The sequence below is a fragment of the Phasianus colchicus genome, chromosome 5 (genome assembly GCF_987193195.1).
Source record: "Phasianus colchicus chromosome 5, bPhaCol1.hap1.1, whole genome shotgun sequence".
NCBI classification, from domain to species: Eukaryota; Metazoa; Chordata; class Aves; order Galliformes; family Phasianidae; genus Phasianus; species Phasianus colchicus.
In genome coordinates this window covers 1,005,176-1,022,276 of record NC_143440.1, presented here as the reverse complement: position 1 = coordinate 1,022,276, position 17,101 = coordinate 1,005,176, and the positions used below count along the sequence as shown (strand labels likewise).

Here is a 17,101-nt window from a genome sequence, read left to right as displayed (position 1 = left end):
TTACAAATGTAGTGATGTCTGGCTGTCATTTTCATTACCTGCAGAACCCTCTGTTGCGCATTACCACCCACTGGCCCAACGTCAGCTCAGGCATGGATGCGCGCTCAGTGGGACCTCCTGGGACATAACACCTTATGTGTGCGAGTAAACATTTCTCACATGCACAGGAGACCTCAGGATAAGTCCCAGTATGGGGCAACTGCAAAGGAACAACCACTTCTTTGAAGCACTTCTGCACCTTCAGCATGTATTGCTGCCTGATCGAAGCAGCAGATCCTGGGATAGTCTTCTTGCATGCAAAGACCATTCCCACGTGTGAGAAACAAAACCTGGGAGGTTCCAAGTATTTCTGGGAACTTACAAAAGGAAAGGGATTGCGTCCGGCGTCCTGTGGTATAAATTCACTCTTGTTTGAAATCAAAATCTGATTCTAACACTGAAAATCTCTATTCAATATCTAGATGAGATAGGTAAAAGAATATATAATGGTAATTTGTTTTTTAATAATATTGACTAGAGCATCAAAAAATCATATCAGGAATTCTTGCAAATTTTGTGAATCCTTAACTTCAAATTGTCCTTTATCTCCCAGAAAGTGCTGCAGTCATCAGCTGTTTCCTGTCATGCATTCAGTAGGATGTAACTCACATTATACTGCAGTTAAGTTTTATTCTCTGTTTTGGTTTGTGAAACAGTACCTTGGTCACTCTTGTTCTCAGACTGTAGTATTTTTACAGATGTTTTTTTTTCTCACAAAATATTTTAGACTCATTCTTAACCTGCAGAGATCTGGGACTGGTATTCTTGGCTTCGGGGACACTAACATGGCAAAGCTGGAAAAGTGTTGGCAGATTGTGCCTTTGCAAATGGGGACAGATGTTTTGCAAAGGCTGAGAAGCTAAGGAATCTGCAGAATTCCAAAATCCCAGTGAATTTATTGCTTCTGCCATCTCTAAAATACCAATACTTTGATATGTGTCCCATTTCCTGATTCACCAGCACTGTGAATTTTGGAAGCATTGATTCTGGTTCTGCAATATGAAATGCTTTGAAAAGGTTGGCATTTTTCAGGGGAGAAATGAGTACTTCAGAAAAACATTACATTCCCTTTTCAAGATGCTCCTGCTTGGCTACTTAAAAATGATAGCCAGAATCTCTATTTACTGCAGATAATTCATGCATAAAATAAAAACAAACCACCACTGGATTCTTAAGGCTGGCTGCCTTTTGCTCCATGCCAAAAAATTCTCATCTTTTCTCCCGCCAGCTTTTCAAGCTCATTTGGATCTTAATATTTACAAGAGGAACTTTTCATACTCTTCACATCAGAGCAGACAATAATTGTTCAGGTACATCTGTGAGAGCTCACCACCTTCATTGCAGTCTCTCAGGTTATAATTCAGGAATGCACTTGAGCAAATCCATCACTTTTTAGCAGCGCGTAGACTACACAGATACTCAGCTGTTTTCTGGATGGGAATGTTTTCTTACAGATCATAGACTTGGAACCTATTCAATACTTATTTTCATGCAGCACATTTCATCTTTTCAGGGTTGACTGTTCCAGGAATTAAAAACAATAGGAGATGCACTGTTTATAAGCAAGTTTACTGCATACAGCTGCAGGAACAGGTTCCTTTAAGAAGTAGTTTTGCATTCCCATTTTTGAAAGTCAGACTGCACTTGAATGCATGAGTTAAAAACAGCAGTTACCTGAATGCAGGCATTACAAAGCAGTTTTAAAGAGATCTCTTCCCTCCTCAAGGAGGTGGCATTTTGTTAGATTACATCTGATGTTCTGATAGCCTGAACCCTCATGAGTGACACTGCTGTTGGGAACCTGGTACTGCTGGATACAGTGCACAGTTGAACCCCATCTGTGCCACACGTGGGGGAGATATGCTTGTTTACATTTCAGAAATCAGCATACTTGTACAAAAATAACCATCGTCGGCATCTGATGGCAGCTCCACAGCATCATGCTGTGATTGACCCACTGGCTACAGATAAGAGTTTTAGAACCCATACTTCCCCCTACAGAATGCCAACATTCAGACTTCAGAGAAGTCAAAGTCCCGTATGTCCGAGGGATATTATACCGACCACAACAAGTTTCTTAATTTGATAAGATCTACCTTTGTTGAAACTACTCCACATTGCCACAGGATTTCCAGGCGTCCAGTATCCCAGCAGCCTGTTTTGCCCTGCTCCATGACACAAAAAGTACTTCTGATAACTGACTAGCAATAGGTTGTTTTTATAGCAGCGTGGTTCTGTACACACGCCTTCCTCCAGTACCCCTTCCCTATTCCCAGAACAGAGACACTCAGAAGTCACAGATTACCATATTACATCAGAGACCCTCATTAAATCACAGCAGACACCGTTATCTTTTGTATCCATCAAGCCATGAAAGGTTACCTGAGTTACTAAAAAATTCCAGGCGTGTCTTCTTAATAAACAACAGTATAGTGATTAATTACTGAAAGAATCTGGTGCTTTAGCAGCAGCTTTAATTTGGAAAGTTTAACGTACTCATTTACCAGACAACTGAACTCTCCACTTCTCACTTTCTCAGGTCACCTGCAAGTACGAAAGATTTATGTGAGCAAGAAATATTGCTACTTTTTAACGTGGTGGTGTTTTTTTAAGCAACATATCTCAGATAGAGAAGTAGCCCCATGATGCATACAAAGAAAGAGACTTTGCTTTGAGAGGATTTGGTATGAACTGGGTCACAAAGGCAATTAAAAGTCGTAAACCAGATGTATTATGTCTGTTCAATCCTTTTCATTTGTGTCAGCGGGTGAAATCGTAGCATGGTACGCCCTGGTTCATTTTGTCATTTTAAAACTAGAAGCGATGTAAACAGAAAAGCAGCTCTTTTTGTGAAGGGCACTCATATTCTTCCACGAATGATAAATTTGAAGCTGCAAATGCGCGTGCATTTTTAAGGCTTCTGATTCTACAGTAGCAGTCATTCAGCAGTTTGGATTCACGCTGATGGCGATTCATTGTCTTCTGCATCCCACAGCACCTTTACACAGGGTGACACTTATGTACATAAATGACACGGTTAATGCTGTCTCTTCATTCACCTGTGGAATGCTTCATGTGAACGACTGGTTCACATAAAATACACATTTCAGTTTCATGGGACTGAGCTGGACTGCATATGCTTTCAGCTTCCACGGAAGATCAGTATAAACACAGTGTAAGAGTAAATCATGCATGCGGTTGCTTAGTAAGGAGTCACTCCAGTTAATTATGTTCCTGTTGGTTTTGGCAAATAACTAATGCGACAATATTTACTCTGGTTTAATAAGCTGAAGCAAGCCCTGAGCCTCTTCAAAATTACACTCCGTAGAGCACAAAAACTGTAAAGGCTGCAGAATGACAGTTTGGCTTGAAAATACTTTCGTTACTTATTTGCTCAATCTCCTGCAAGCAGAGAAGGATTTGCTGCTCGGCGAGGTGTCTGTGTGGGTAACTGCTGGGGGAGATTTGCAATGCCTTGGTGGCACTGACCAGCTGGCATTGTGGCATCATTCCTAAAGAAATGATAGCAAGGGGGAGAGGGAACAGGAGTCTCTTTGGCCTCTTTGCTACCTAACAGGATAAGCACTGCTGATTATAAAACTGGCTGATGCATCCCCTCCTCTGCTCCAGTCCCAAAATCCACTGTGTCTGGCTGCCCAGAAGATCTCTAGACATGCAGCATGCGATGGCACAGCAGCGTCACCCCCATTGCTTCAGGTTTCCTGAATTCCCAGTGATGGCAGCCCAGGGGCAGAACCGATCAAAATGGTTAAAAAATTCCATGACTGCACCTCAGAAATACACCTTCATTAGCCATGGGGTTCTCATTTCACCTGGCCTTGTTTGGGCCATCTCTGTGTTCTCATCTGCACCTGTGAGACCTTCTCATTCTGCACTTTGCTGGGGTGACGGGGAGCAGAATGCCGTACGTCATCCCTGAACAACTTCATTTCCATAGCCAGACACAAACGTGCCTGTAATTTACTTCATACTGCCAGTGCTTTCTGTGAGAGGAAATTGTTGGGCCACTGGAAGTTATTTATTTTCTACTATATTTTATTAGGTTATTTCCTGTTTTTCTTCCTGTTCCTTTGCTCTGTCTAATTTGGCAGATTGATTTCCTTCTTGTACTTTCCCTCTTCCTCGATTGTTCTCCCTTTCCTATTCACCATCTACTTTTCCAAATCTTCTGGACATCAGTTGAATCTTTGAAAGTAGACTTAACCAAGAATTTCAACTTTTAAAATGCAGATAAAGAAAGATTTTCAGCTAATTTAAACCTTCAAGTTTGCCATAAGAGTTAAACCGAAATATAGAAAACAGTCATTTCATCTGTTGGCTTTTTTGTTCTTGTTGTTGTTGTTTCATATTTATTTTTTCTTTATATTTTATTATCTTTATGTTTTATTTTCTCCAACCTTATGCTAGCCCTTGTTTGTTCTTGTTCCTGGAAAACTGCTCACTGCATGACACAAATTAACCTGTTCCAGAAAAAGAGGCCCTCTAAAGTTATGTGTCCCCCTAAACTGAACAACACCAGATAGAGATAAATTGAACAACATTAGGTGCATCCATACTTGGGAAAAGTGATCGTTAAGTTCAACTCACAGAGAAAAAGCCCCAAGGGATCCTTGGTTCATTCAGTCCATAGCCAGCACAGCAAATTCCCAAATTTGATGTATTTAAGCTGTTTGATTTGCCAAATATTCTTCTGCCATATTGTCACAGGCCCTTGAAGTGGAATTGCTCAGCAGTTAGTTTCACTCAGCAGCTGCATCAACGCACATCCAAGGAAGGCAGGGGTTTTGTGTCATTCCTGCAGCTTTTTTTTTTATTTCTCTTTTAAGAAAAAATGACTTGTTTCATTGTAAGAAAAAATGATATTTTAAATGAAGTTGTGACTTTTTCAGACTCTTCAAAGTAAATGAAGCTACTGCAGAAAACTCAATTCAGTTTGATAGCACATAAAACAATTAAAGAAAATGATTTACCAAAATCCCATCATTACAAAATCCAAACGAGAAAGACATATCTATCCTAAGCACATATTTAATAGCAACTGGTCACAAGCCATCAAAACTGGAGAAGGAAAGTCCTAACACTGCTTTTCTAATCAGTTTCTAAAACTTTATCTAAGTTTCAGCATTTGTTAACTAAGCACAAATTTGAGAGCATTGAGGGGAAGGAATACGCTCAAGGCAGATTATAGAGTCAAGAATATGCTGATACTAAAGGCACTGAAAAACTGTTTTTTATGCCAAGAAAGAAAAAAAAAAAACCTTGGGGTATGACCTGGAAATCTGAACACTTGAAGAACAAGGGTTCAGCGTTCTTTTATTTTTCATTTTTGGCACACTCCATTCACTCCAATTTACTGCTCATGCACTTGGACACGGATTCGACTGTCTCCTGTATCCAAGGATAATGACCTACCACTCCAGTGATTTAGTAAACCTCAACTCTGCTCAACCACTCAATCAGTGATGGGCTAATCCCTTAATGGCCATTTGTGTCTTTCCAGTGCATCCTAAGGAGTTCTGCAACACTCCGATCCTGCTGCACAGAGTTACGTGCCCTCCTTCCGCCCTCGTTATCTTATCAGGTAGCTAATTCCCACAAATGATCATGCAGTTTCAAGTTTAAGATGAAATTGCGATTGAATCATAAATTTGTCACTCTTTAGAAAGCTGTAAAGTCAGTAAAATCTTGATCAAGTGGGGATTAGTCACTGCACTGAACGATTGAGACCTGTGAGAGCATCTGGCCTTCTGACAGAAACATGTTTATTGATTAAAAAAAAAGTTTATGTAGAGGTTTAAAATGTTATTAATTCTTAAGTGGAGTATAATCTTTTATCTAGTATATTGTGACACATGGCCAGCTATCCCCCTAACGCCCTGTTCAGCTCAATTCAACTATTGCTCTATTGCTATCAGCTCTATTTAAAGAGAATTAATCTTTTGAAATAAGGATGGCTGTGAGCCTTTACAAATACCAGAGCAGAGTGCAGATGGAGTTGTCATCTGCAAACATTGTTTGCTTCCATATTACTTTGGAGTCAGTAAAGAAGACCCTTTCAGATGACTTACTTATGGTTCTATTAAAATGTTTGTATGTATTAAGAGACATATTTCCTCCACAAGAAGAATAAGTTTCCCAAAAAGACCTGACACATACAAACGTATGTGGGCCCTAATTTGAAAAAAATAAGGCAAAAATGCTTATTATGGGCTGCTCATTACATAATGGAAACAAATAGAGAAGATAAGCACTTCCTGCAAGGTAGTGAGCCCTGTCCAAACTTCTTCCACAGGGGCAGCTGTCATTGTTACTGGTGTCTCCTGTGACTGATCAGATTTGACTTGGAGACTTCCCCCTTTGCTCAGCCTCAGCTTGGAAACTCTCCCTTCTCCAGAATAGTACTATATAGAGCTCAGAAAGCACAAGCCAAGCCCCAAATAGGTTGTACCTTAGATGTATGTATGCTGCACCATCCTGGCTTAAATACTTGCTTCGTTTCTTGGGATCCCACCGGTGTTCAAAGAGTGAAATCTCACGACACTGCAGGTCCCACACTTCTAAGATTTTCCCTAATCCTCTCCATATTCCCTGCCAGTCAGCTTCTCTGGTTGTGGAGAAGAATTCTGTTCCATAACATGCATGGAGAAGGTGGAGATGCTGGGGATTGTACCAGGGACCTCGTACATGCACAGCATGTGCTCTTTCACTCAGCTTCGTCCCCTGCCAGGTAAGCAGCAGGCAATAACCAACCAAATTCTTCCAGTGCCACCAGTGTCATTTCTTTCTGATTTACCTGGTGCAATGAAAAAAAAAACACAAAAAAGCACAGAAGCATTGCTATATCTGTAAATTAAAACGGGATTTGATTGCCTAATTTTTACATTTTACTTTCTTATTATGACAATGATTCACTGGAGTTTCTCCAGACAAAAGAGAAAAATGGAATTTGCACTCACTGCAACCTGAACGCTTTCATTTCATAGCTCTTAGTACAAGATGTCTTCTTTAAGCTGCTCTGTACCTTTCAGCCCTCGGTGCTTTTCTCACAAGATACTGAAACAAGACATTCAGTTTGGGGTATCAAAGAAACACTCTGTTCAACTAGACACAGCAGTTTTCAGCATTTGATTGCCACAAAAGGAAAAAACAAAAGAAAGAAAGAAAGAAAGAGAGAGAGAAATTTGGCCCAATGAAATAGGTATTTGGGACAGAAAAGTATGGCTGCCCTTCTGAAAAATCACTTCACGTCCTTAATTAACTTTGCAATAATTTATATAGCAATGTTGCAGTGTTCAAACCCACATTAATGCAACAACAAAGCATTAACTCCACACGAGAAGCTGAGATTAATTAATGTTATGGAAGAAATGAATACCTCCTGTGGTAAGATAGCAGTGATATTTTTCCTGGCAGTTGTGCTGAGCAGCACCAGATGCAATATCATACGCAATAAACAACCATCATAGTGTTTAGCTCTATTAAATGTTCACAAGGCTCAGCTGGAAATAAAGGTATATATAATTTTGGCAGCGCCTAATTAGGTTCTATGTCTTCAAAATACTTTACCCACCGTAACCAACAGCATGCAGAGGTGGTTAAACCCAGACCTGCCCCTCTCTGGGGCTCTGCCCAGTGCAGCAGTAGCACAGGTAGCTGGCTAGGTGGGTGCGTGGGGCTGGGCACATATACCTGCTGTCAATTGGAATGTTTTAATCTGCATTCACTGAGGCAAATTCTCCTCCCCATCACACCCTATGGTCTTTGTCAAGTCACAGCTGAAGGGCCTCTTGCTCGAGGAACGCAGCCTGAATCCTCCTGACAACCAGGTTGGATTAGGGTGATTCACTGAATGAATCAGACAGAACATACCCTGCATCAGCCACTGCTTTTCTGTGCTGCTCAGAAGCATAATTTTGTAAATAACTCTAAGATTCTACTCTCGTGGATCACAGCCATTTCATTTTGCCCTTGCCTTGGGCCGATTAACGCAAATTAAATTTCATGCCAGTCAGCTCAAGCAATCTGCACAGAAATTCGGAGGTTCCACTAGAAGGCAAAATTGTTTTTAGCAGTTACTAATGTTTTCAGAAAAGGTCAGAATTCTGTATCGATATCCAAGAGAAGGAAAAAAAAAAAAAACCTTAAACTTCAAACACATTAATCTTAGATTTAAAAGCAGAACTGAAAAATCCAGCTGGGTTACTTAGGATTTTTTTCCAAGTGTAGTATATGCCTGAATAAAAACATTTTAAGTGTACAACAATTCTGCCCTTTAAAGATGGATCTCCGTAAAAAGAGCCAGGAATGTACTTAGCTATTTCCAGAAAATGGCCAACTTAAACAGCACAGAATGACCAAATCTCCCCTGACTGAAAAAATGTAATACGTTTCATGACTATTTACTACACTGCTCCTAAAATGAGTCCACGTTCTGAGCTAGTATTTCAGCTAAGTCTTGTGATTAGCTCAGCCCTATCCCCTTACATTAAAGATTAATTGCAGGCAGAGAGGGGAAGTTGGTTTTTTTTGGTTTGTTGTTTTTTTTTTTTTTTTTAATAAAAAATACTGCCCTGGGTTTCTCTGTTGCATAAAATTATGTCCTACTTAAGTAACATTCAAATCTTATAGTGATAAATGCAGAATCACATGTGAGACATACCAGAACACAGCAGAACTATGGCGCTGTACAGAATACAATCCCGTGGCATACTTTCCATAGTCCAACTGCATATTCGTTTGGAATAACCAGTATGCTAAGTTGGGACTAACTGGTGCTTTCTGAACCTAATCTGGCAATTTTGGGTCAGGTTGAAGCCCTATTCCTATTAACTTTGGGAACTTGGGGCCTTCTCCTCTTTTCTAGGTAGGGATTTAAGACTGCGGATTCAGTGGAGGCTGATACTGGAGTATTGCCTTATAGTAAGTGTATTAACAAGGGAGATTAATGTTTTAGCTGGCTAGTCTCAACATTCATAGTTAATTGGGAAATTCAATCTGTAGTCGTTTTTGTTTCCCTGCAGTACCCAGTTCCAGTAAATACTCTGGTGCCATTAGAAATTACATTGCATAAGTCTCTATTAAACAAAACATTTCAAGATGTAAAACCTTAAAAAGAACAGTGTACTTTTTGCAGAGGCTGTCCCCTGAAAATTACTTTGGGTCAGTGCAATTTTTTTAATACGATTTGAGACACCCAGCCTGCACAAAGCGTTTTCTCATCTGGTTACTCGAAACACATCAGAGGAAACAGGTGAACTACAGACGGTCTTCAGTAAGAAGAAAAATCACCCAGGTATCAGGCGCTTCACGTTTGTCATGGTGGCCATGAAACAGTCTCCCTTTTGCTGACTGACTTTAATGTAGCCCACGCTCATAACCCAGTGCCCAGCTCCTGCACATGTGCATCCACAAGGCGTGAGAGCCAGAGAGTGGGAGGGCAGGATGACAAAGGGCAAGGCCAACACTATCCGGTCTGGATCTGAAGTTCAGCTCTAAAGGCTTGATATGTGAAATTATACACAGCTACTGCCTGCTCCATGTGCTGTGTGACTGCAAACAAGGCTCTACCATTTGGAGCCAGGAAAATTTCCTTGCTAATACACTGGTTACTTTTTTTTCTTTAGTATGTCACCATTTGTTAACGGTACAATGGGAATGTCTTGATTTTGTTTTAGAAGGAAGGGAGCCTCCGAAAGGCAGAACCATTAGTGAGCTGGATGAGGGCTCAGGGGTTAACAAAGCAATTGTGGGCAACCATCAGGCAGAGAGAGTAGCAAACATACTGGACACAAACAGGTGATAAAAGCCGATAAGAGAGATGACAAAATTAAGAAAATAAAGAACACCGTTATAAAGATTTATAGATCAGCTAAAGCGGAGCAAAATAAAATGAAAACAAACGCTGATAAAATAGAAATGGGGCATCAGCCATATAAACAGATAGGAAACTTCAATGCTTCTGTGTAGTACTATGACACTGCTTTGTTTACACCAGCATTGACCTTTTGCTCCCAGAGAAGTTTATTAACCATCTTGGTCTTTCTTTTGTGTCGCTTTACTCATCAAGAGAAAGTTGTACGGGGTTGATACTGATGAATGGCTTTTTCAGAAAGTCAAGTTATCCTTGACTAGATGCAGATGGCCTAGTAAAAAATGAACGCTGCCAGCAGACATTGTCTTTATCAGTAGTAAAAGTTCAGCAGGGACTAGACTTCCTCATCTCTGGCCAGAGAAACCCAGCCTTCTGTTTCAGCACCATATCACATATTGTCCTAATGAATTCTTGTAACACACTGCAGCCCAGATAAATACGCTTATATTAATGGTTCTTGGCAGTCTGGGGCATGGTACAGAATTGACACAAGTGTTTGGATTCTGCCTGAAGCAGACACTAGGAATTTACACAGCTCAGAAATATTAGACTGTCGTTAGGCCGTTTGTCCCGCGTGCTGACCTTCAGTATTGCACGCTGCAGTTCACTCTCTCTAGGCTGCCTTCATGAAGGGGAAGCGTGCAGCACGCCGTGCTGACGCCCTGCAGCTCAGGGCACAGGGAGAAAGCAGCTCCGTCACTAGAAAGTTTCATTCATCCCACAGCAGCAGGAGCACTCATCTGAGATGCTGTATCTAGCAGCCCGGTGGACAGTACTCGCAGGTAATTCAAATCCTGCTGCCACGTGGCCTTTCTTTGGTTCTGTTAATTCTTCCTGCCGGTAACAGAAAGAAAGTGCGGCAAGGAGCAGTGAGTGATTCATGGTGAACTTCTCTTCAGGGCATGAAGCATTCTAGGCAACAATCTCAAGGACAGTGGGATCTTGGCCTTTAAAGAAGGCCCCAAAGAGACAAATAGCAATCATATTTTAAAAGCTGCAATTCTCAGCAGCTCCCCAGATCCACTTGCAGAAAGGCTGTGAAAGCAGTAGCAGTGCAATGCTCGGGATACTGAAACGCAATTTGAGCTGTGTTACACGATATTCTCCAGCTCGGATCGCTGCTTTGCAAGCGCTGTAATTTGTGTTGCAAGTGAGGCAATTCCACCAGCGGCTGCGGGTGGCTGAGCTGCGTGCTGCTCCCAGAAATGTGGCTGTCCTGTAAACAAGGAAACCTTCCATGCTGAGCCACCTAGTGTCTGAAAATGAAAAAGCTTCCGAGTTCTTTGTTGGGCTGGATTTCTTACCACGCAGCAGATAAAAACCTCTTTATTGGCCTTTACTGTGTACCTTTGCTGCAGCACGAGGCCCATAGCTTAACCTAAAAAGCTCAATGATGCAGCTAAAAATATCAGAGACCCTTCCAGGAGGGAACATTAAGCAGACGTGGCTACTCGTACAATAGTTGTAGGAGAGCACATTCACGAGGACACACAGTTTCCCAAGAAACTGTGGGGCAGGATTTCTTTCCAGGCAGTGAGGTTATTCATTTATTTATTTATCAAGTTGTGTTTTTCAACATTTCGTTCAAATGAATGGGAGTTCTGGGACATGACTCAGAGGCGAATGAGGCATAAAAAGAAACAGCCCGAAAATAAATACAGTTGTATTTCCCTCTTGCACTGTCACACCAAGGAGATTCAGTGCCCTGTGTGGTTTTTTTTAATCCTCTTGCACCAAAAGAGTTTTTTTTAATGCTGGGGGAGGGCACCTCATTTTGTACAAGATCCGTTTAGCCTTTCAAGCCAGGATCATCAGGCAGCTTCCATTTCTGTTCAGCTTATTTTTGCAGATTAAGATCTTGGCTCTGCAAGAGCTACCCAGAATATAAGCAGCCTGTTTCACTTAAAAATAAAAACAAAGCAAAGCAAGAAAGCCCAGTGATGCTATTAAATAATATTTACACCTATGTGATACGCATTTATTCATCAGGATTAAAGAAGCCTTGCCTGGGACTGTGCTTTTATCATTCAAGATGTTCAGTGCCTTTAAACCTGTGCATCTGAACACCTTACGGATGGCCTGCAAAGTCTTTATGGCAGCATTTTCCTGAGCTCCTACCGTCCTTAGCCCAACACCTGCCTGTGTTATGTGCGACTTCCACAAGAATACCCCCTTTCAGACCACCCTCAACACTCAGAGCGCTTTGAGGATTCAAAGCTGGCATTTCTGATTAGATTTCACACTCTATGGAAAACTGTACTAAAATTAATTGATGCTCTGGCTCATTTCCAGTGGCCATGCTTGTCTTGGTTCCCTCACCACTGTTGTTTAAGAACCTCTTTGTGTTGGTGGAGTCACATCAGCTCGTCAGTGCAGAGATGATTTGAGTTGGAAGGGACCTTAAAGATTATCTAGCTGATGGCCAAACCGAGCACTTAAAACCCAGCTTCATCACGCTGCTATTTGGAGCCACGGAAGTTCTGCCAGGATATTTTATGGGAATTGACACAGGCTGTGCTGGCAACGTCAACGTGAAAATATGCAGCCTCGTACAAGCAGAGAAGAACATAATCTCTGTATATTTTGTCTTTGACTCATTTGAATCATATTCTAGCCAGCCCTGTTGTTTCCTATATTACAAGTAGTCTCTCATGAAAACTAAAAAAAAAAAAGTTGTGTTTTTGGTTTGTTTTTTTTTCCCTTTTGGTGTCTCAGTATGAGCTCTGCACTGATAATTTACTACAGAACGAGCTGCTCAGGTAGGACCTCCTCAAAAATAAGCTTTTTTAGCAAGTCTGCCAGGGCATCTCAGTAGGGAACCCAGAGGCAGCAGTTACAGCCATTGCACCTGAGAGTACACCCGTTGCTACCTGCCAGGCTCAGCTCCCTCAGACTGCTCTGCCAGCTTCCCATCATCTCTCATAGGGCACTGCAGACAGCCCTGGTACATCTATCTCCCCACAGCACCCATAGCCACTCTGCTCCTCACTGGAGCTGGGCTTCGGAGCCCTCTCTGAGCTATTGGCCCACCGTGCCTGTCCTCTGAGTTATCTCAGCTCTACCCCCGGTTTTGTCACTGTATCCTTCAATCCTCTCTCTCCCCATAAAAGTGTCTAGCTGTCTCTTAAACTCACTTTACCATTTGCTTCTTTGACCTCACTTGGCAACTTATCCTTGTGTTTATTATTTGAGGTGGAATAGTTCTGGCTACATTCCTGGTTTTACTCTTAATTGTCTAATTTTTAGAACGGTGTCAGTGGGGTTGGGTTTGGGGTTTGTTTTGTTGTTTTTTTTTTTTAACTTACCACTTTTGTGACCACATCTTCAGTTTCAGTAGGTTCCTTTGTGTCATCTGGACTTCCAGTAACTAAAAGGATCCTAACGAATCTTTTATTGGATCTTCCCAAATATTGCAGCTGGATCTTCTTGTCCATTAGTGCCATTCTGAACTGCATACATTGCCTTTAATGACATCTTTGTTAACACACAGAGGGAGCAGTTTCCTAAAGTGTGGAAGAGTTCCCCAGCTCAAATGCTGAGTGATTCTCCCTGCCCATTCTTGCCCCTAGGGGAGGTACAAGCAGGGCTCCAGCAGGACTGGGCAGAACAGCTTTGACCTTCTGGCTACAAATCTCTGCCAGCTGGCTGCCTTTGTGTACCCACCTCACTAGGTGCAGGCAGCTCCGAGATGCAGAGCTGCAGGTATCTTCTTGGAGGCCCTCAGTCCACCCCAAAGCCTTGGACTGGTTTTACTGTCAGGTCACACTGATGATTGGAAAACACTGCATGTGATACAGTTTTCTCAGTGCCTGCCTGCAGAAGGAGAGGGAGGAAGAAACACTGGTTTAAAGCACCTACCTGTGTCTTCAGGACCCATTCTCAGTAGCTGTAAGGTTGGTTGGTGGAGCTGTTTAATGAATCCTACTAACATCCTGAAACAGATGGGCCAAGTTGGATTGGTTTCTAAAATGAACAACTTGCCTAAATCACCACAGAAAGAGAAACAAAGAGCTCTTCTCTGCGAGTCCCTTGCTTCCCTTGAAGGAATGCCTGAACAGTAGGACTGCCTTTATGTTGTTTGCTTTACTGCAGCAAAGTAATGTCTTGGGACCTACTTTTTGGTCAGTACTCATAAAGAATACGACGTGCACCAAGAGTATGATCAGGTGGTTACAATCCAGCCATGTTAAGTCTTAAGTTTTCAGCAAGCAGAGAGTTGGACTTAGCTGGATTCATCTACCTTAAAAAATTGGTGCAAGGGAATCCTTGAATCTTGGCTGACAACATCAGAGAGAACTGACATTACGTTCCCTTTCCTACCCAACATGTATTGTACCTCATGAAGTGATAAGAAAAAGCACAAGTGCTACTTATGTCACTAACATTCTGTGTTCTGGGGGCGACGAAAGCTACAGAACAGAAAAAGTGTCAGTCACAGTAGACATTTAACCATCAGCCAAAATAACACTGCTGACTAGTTTCAGTTTATGAACACAGATCAGAGGCTGTTAACTGTGGGATTGAAAATTTTCCAGAGAGCTAAGGATACTTGTAAGATAGAATAGTGTGCAGTCCCCTCATCTTTCACGTGGAGATCAAGCCCACAGAAACTCAGGCTGCTGAGCAGTTTCTGCTTGCCACAAAATGAGGAATTGCATGTTGCAAGAAACAGCATCTGGGGGCTGCTTCTCAGAAATTCATGTCGTAAAGCACTTCAATAAAGGTGGCTTACCTTCCTGATAGAACCTTGGAAACGGGAAAAAAGAGAGGGGGAGACATAAGAGGCCTCATGACAAAGACTCTAAAATGACTAGGAATAAACATAACAAAGGCCTTCTAAACGTCACCGCTGTCTTCACCGTAGTCAGAGTGTCGGAGGGCGTAATGAGCATCAAACAGCAGACAGCAGCAAGTGCTTTCATTGAACAAGGGGCGACAGCAAAAACGAAGGGACATACTCTGTCACTCATCACCCCACACTTCATTTTTTGTCGCCGTCTGCCATTATTATTATTTGGCATGCAGTTCACCAAGCAGAAAAGGTATGGATGTAGTTATTTACAGGTCACTGGAAGCCTGGTCTCTGCTGCAGCGGAGTTTTGGTTATATTTCACAAAAGATAGTTTTATTTATGTTTGACTAATGCAGGCACAACTGGAGGCTGATTTTTCTTTCTTTGGCTTTCAGTATAAACACTTCTGGCAGCTCTCTATTTTGGGTGCAGGCTGGAGAACATTGTTTTGTAGTTGCAGAACACTGCTGGGTAAATCAGAGGACATTGTTATTACGACTGAACTTTTCGCTCGAGAAAGAAGGAGGAGTTGCTTTATTTTTTAATTCTGTGCAGTTTTATATACACCATTTACTCCAACTATTTGATGTTTGCCACACTTGTTATGAGTTTCTCCAGAGAGATGCTGTCTTTTGGCAGCAAAAGATAAAGTTGACTGATACAAATGAGTCACAGTACCCCAACAGTAATTAACAGTGATGCAATACCCCAGCGAAAAAGAGGACTTGAAGAATTAACTGTTGAGTTTTCTTGACGATGCAGCTGCACTTTAAGAGAGAAAGCTCAACCCATCATAGAACTCCATTGTGTACATTAGAGAAAAAAGCTTGGCAAGATACATTAAAGATTTTTGCTGAAGAGATACAAATATTTTGCAAGGTCAAAGGGCTCTCAGGCAGGCTGTACTTACTTCCAAAGAAAAGCAGGCAGTATGACAAAGAAACAATAATTTTTTTTTATCTCCATTTTCACACTTCATCATGTAAGAAGGACTGTCTTTTTCAACCTGCTGAACTGATTTAAGCCACCCTAACTCTAAATTAACTTTCAAGTAAAAGTCACTGCACAGCATCCTAATCTTAGAAGTTATCTGTGCTCACGGTTTCAGCACAGTTCTACAGAAGGCCAATACTGCTATTTATAAAGTGGATTTTACTGTTCTGTGAAGTTCCTGTACAAATCTTACAGGTTTCAAGAAAAGGAATAGTTTTGTAAGAAGACGAACGATTGAAGCAACTGTTTTATAGCGCAATATGAAACTTGACACTGTTTTCTGCTGCCAGTATGATTCCCAAGTGAGATGGATAAATTGTGGTCAAGACCTGGACAGGTTAACTAGTGGTCATCAGTGCTGGTGGTACCTTTATATACAAAAAAAAAAAAAAAAAAAAAAAAAAAGGATTCTATTGGACAGGGCATTTGAAATTTAATACCAGACATGAAACAAGACATCTGTTGGACTCTCATTTGTTTCTCTTTGAATGGGCTTTAATTGAAAGCTCAGTGAAAAATGCAGGTTACATTCTTAGTGTTATCAATAGTTTGTAACAGCAACAACATCAGAACAGTGATGCATCTAATATTTATACAGTTTCTAATTTTAGATGTCTAAGAGCAATACATTATCAGATATATATATATACACACAATTTCAAGCAATTGAAAGTAAATAATAAACCCCTCCTCCCAAAACCCTGAAACAATATATTTCCTTACACTAATAATGTCTTTTTCACATATACTTGACAAAGAGTCTTTTTAAGTTACTTATCTTAAGAGTAATCTGTTAATGGAGATCCTGGACCAGCCCCATTAAAAGTTCAGTTTTAAGTTTATACAGCTTGCTAGCCACATAACCAGTGTGGCTTTACATTGTAAACAAATCCCAAATGTCTACAATGATTGGAATCACTTTTGTGTAAAGGAGATCTGTGCATCTCATGATGGAATAAATTTAAACAAATACATTAAAACAGAAAGAGAGAGAGAGAGAAATAGAGCTATTTGATGAATAAAACAGTTTGGGGGGGATCGATTATGTGATTATTTAAAAAACAAGTTAACTTAATGGTAAGATTCTTATTTTCTATACAGAAGTTCTCGTTCATCTAGCACTAGCTGCTCTAGAAATAAGTTCTTTTAAAAAAGGGTTGATTTGTGAAATCCAGAAGCATTGCTTCCAAGTTTAAAAGCTTGCCCTTTGGCAGTACAACTACAAAGTTTACAAAAAGTATCTCAGCTGATTGTTCTGTCTCATCTTGTGAGGATAGAGGTTCTAGCATTTGGAAACTTCAGCATGTGCACGAAAGCAGTAAGCGTGAAGCTTACCTTCAGCAGGCACTACTCACCCTACCCACAGCGGGACTAAAAAGAGAACA

General features: G+C 41.1%; 1 protein-coding gene across 10 annotated transcripts in view; it reads right to left on the bottom strand.

Annotated features, from left to right (window-relative positions):
- Window positions 1-6,253: 6,253 nt before the first annotated feature.
- WT1 (WT1 transcription factor) overlaps window positions 6,254-17,101 on the bottom strand; it is an 89,539-nt gene continuing 78,691 nt past the window's right edge. For 2 of the 10 annotated variants that reach the window (XM_090142111.1, XM_031607187.2), the window contains exon 9: window positions 14,898-15,190. In XM_090142111.1, coding sequence (XP_089998237.1) covers window positions 15,141-15,190 — 50 coding nt within the window. In that variant the 3' untranslated portion in view covers window positions 14,898-15,140. Of the gene's footprint in view, window positions 6,854-10,116; window positions 10,766-12,686; window positions 13,745-14,897; window positions 15,191-15,217; window positions 16,085-17,101 lie in introns of those variants that run through there. The other 8 variants (XM_031607185.2, XM_090142113.1, XM_031607188.2 and 5 more) reach the window with 6 other exon arrangements.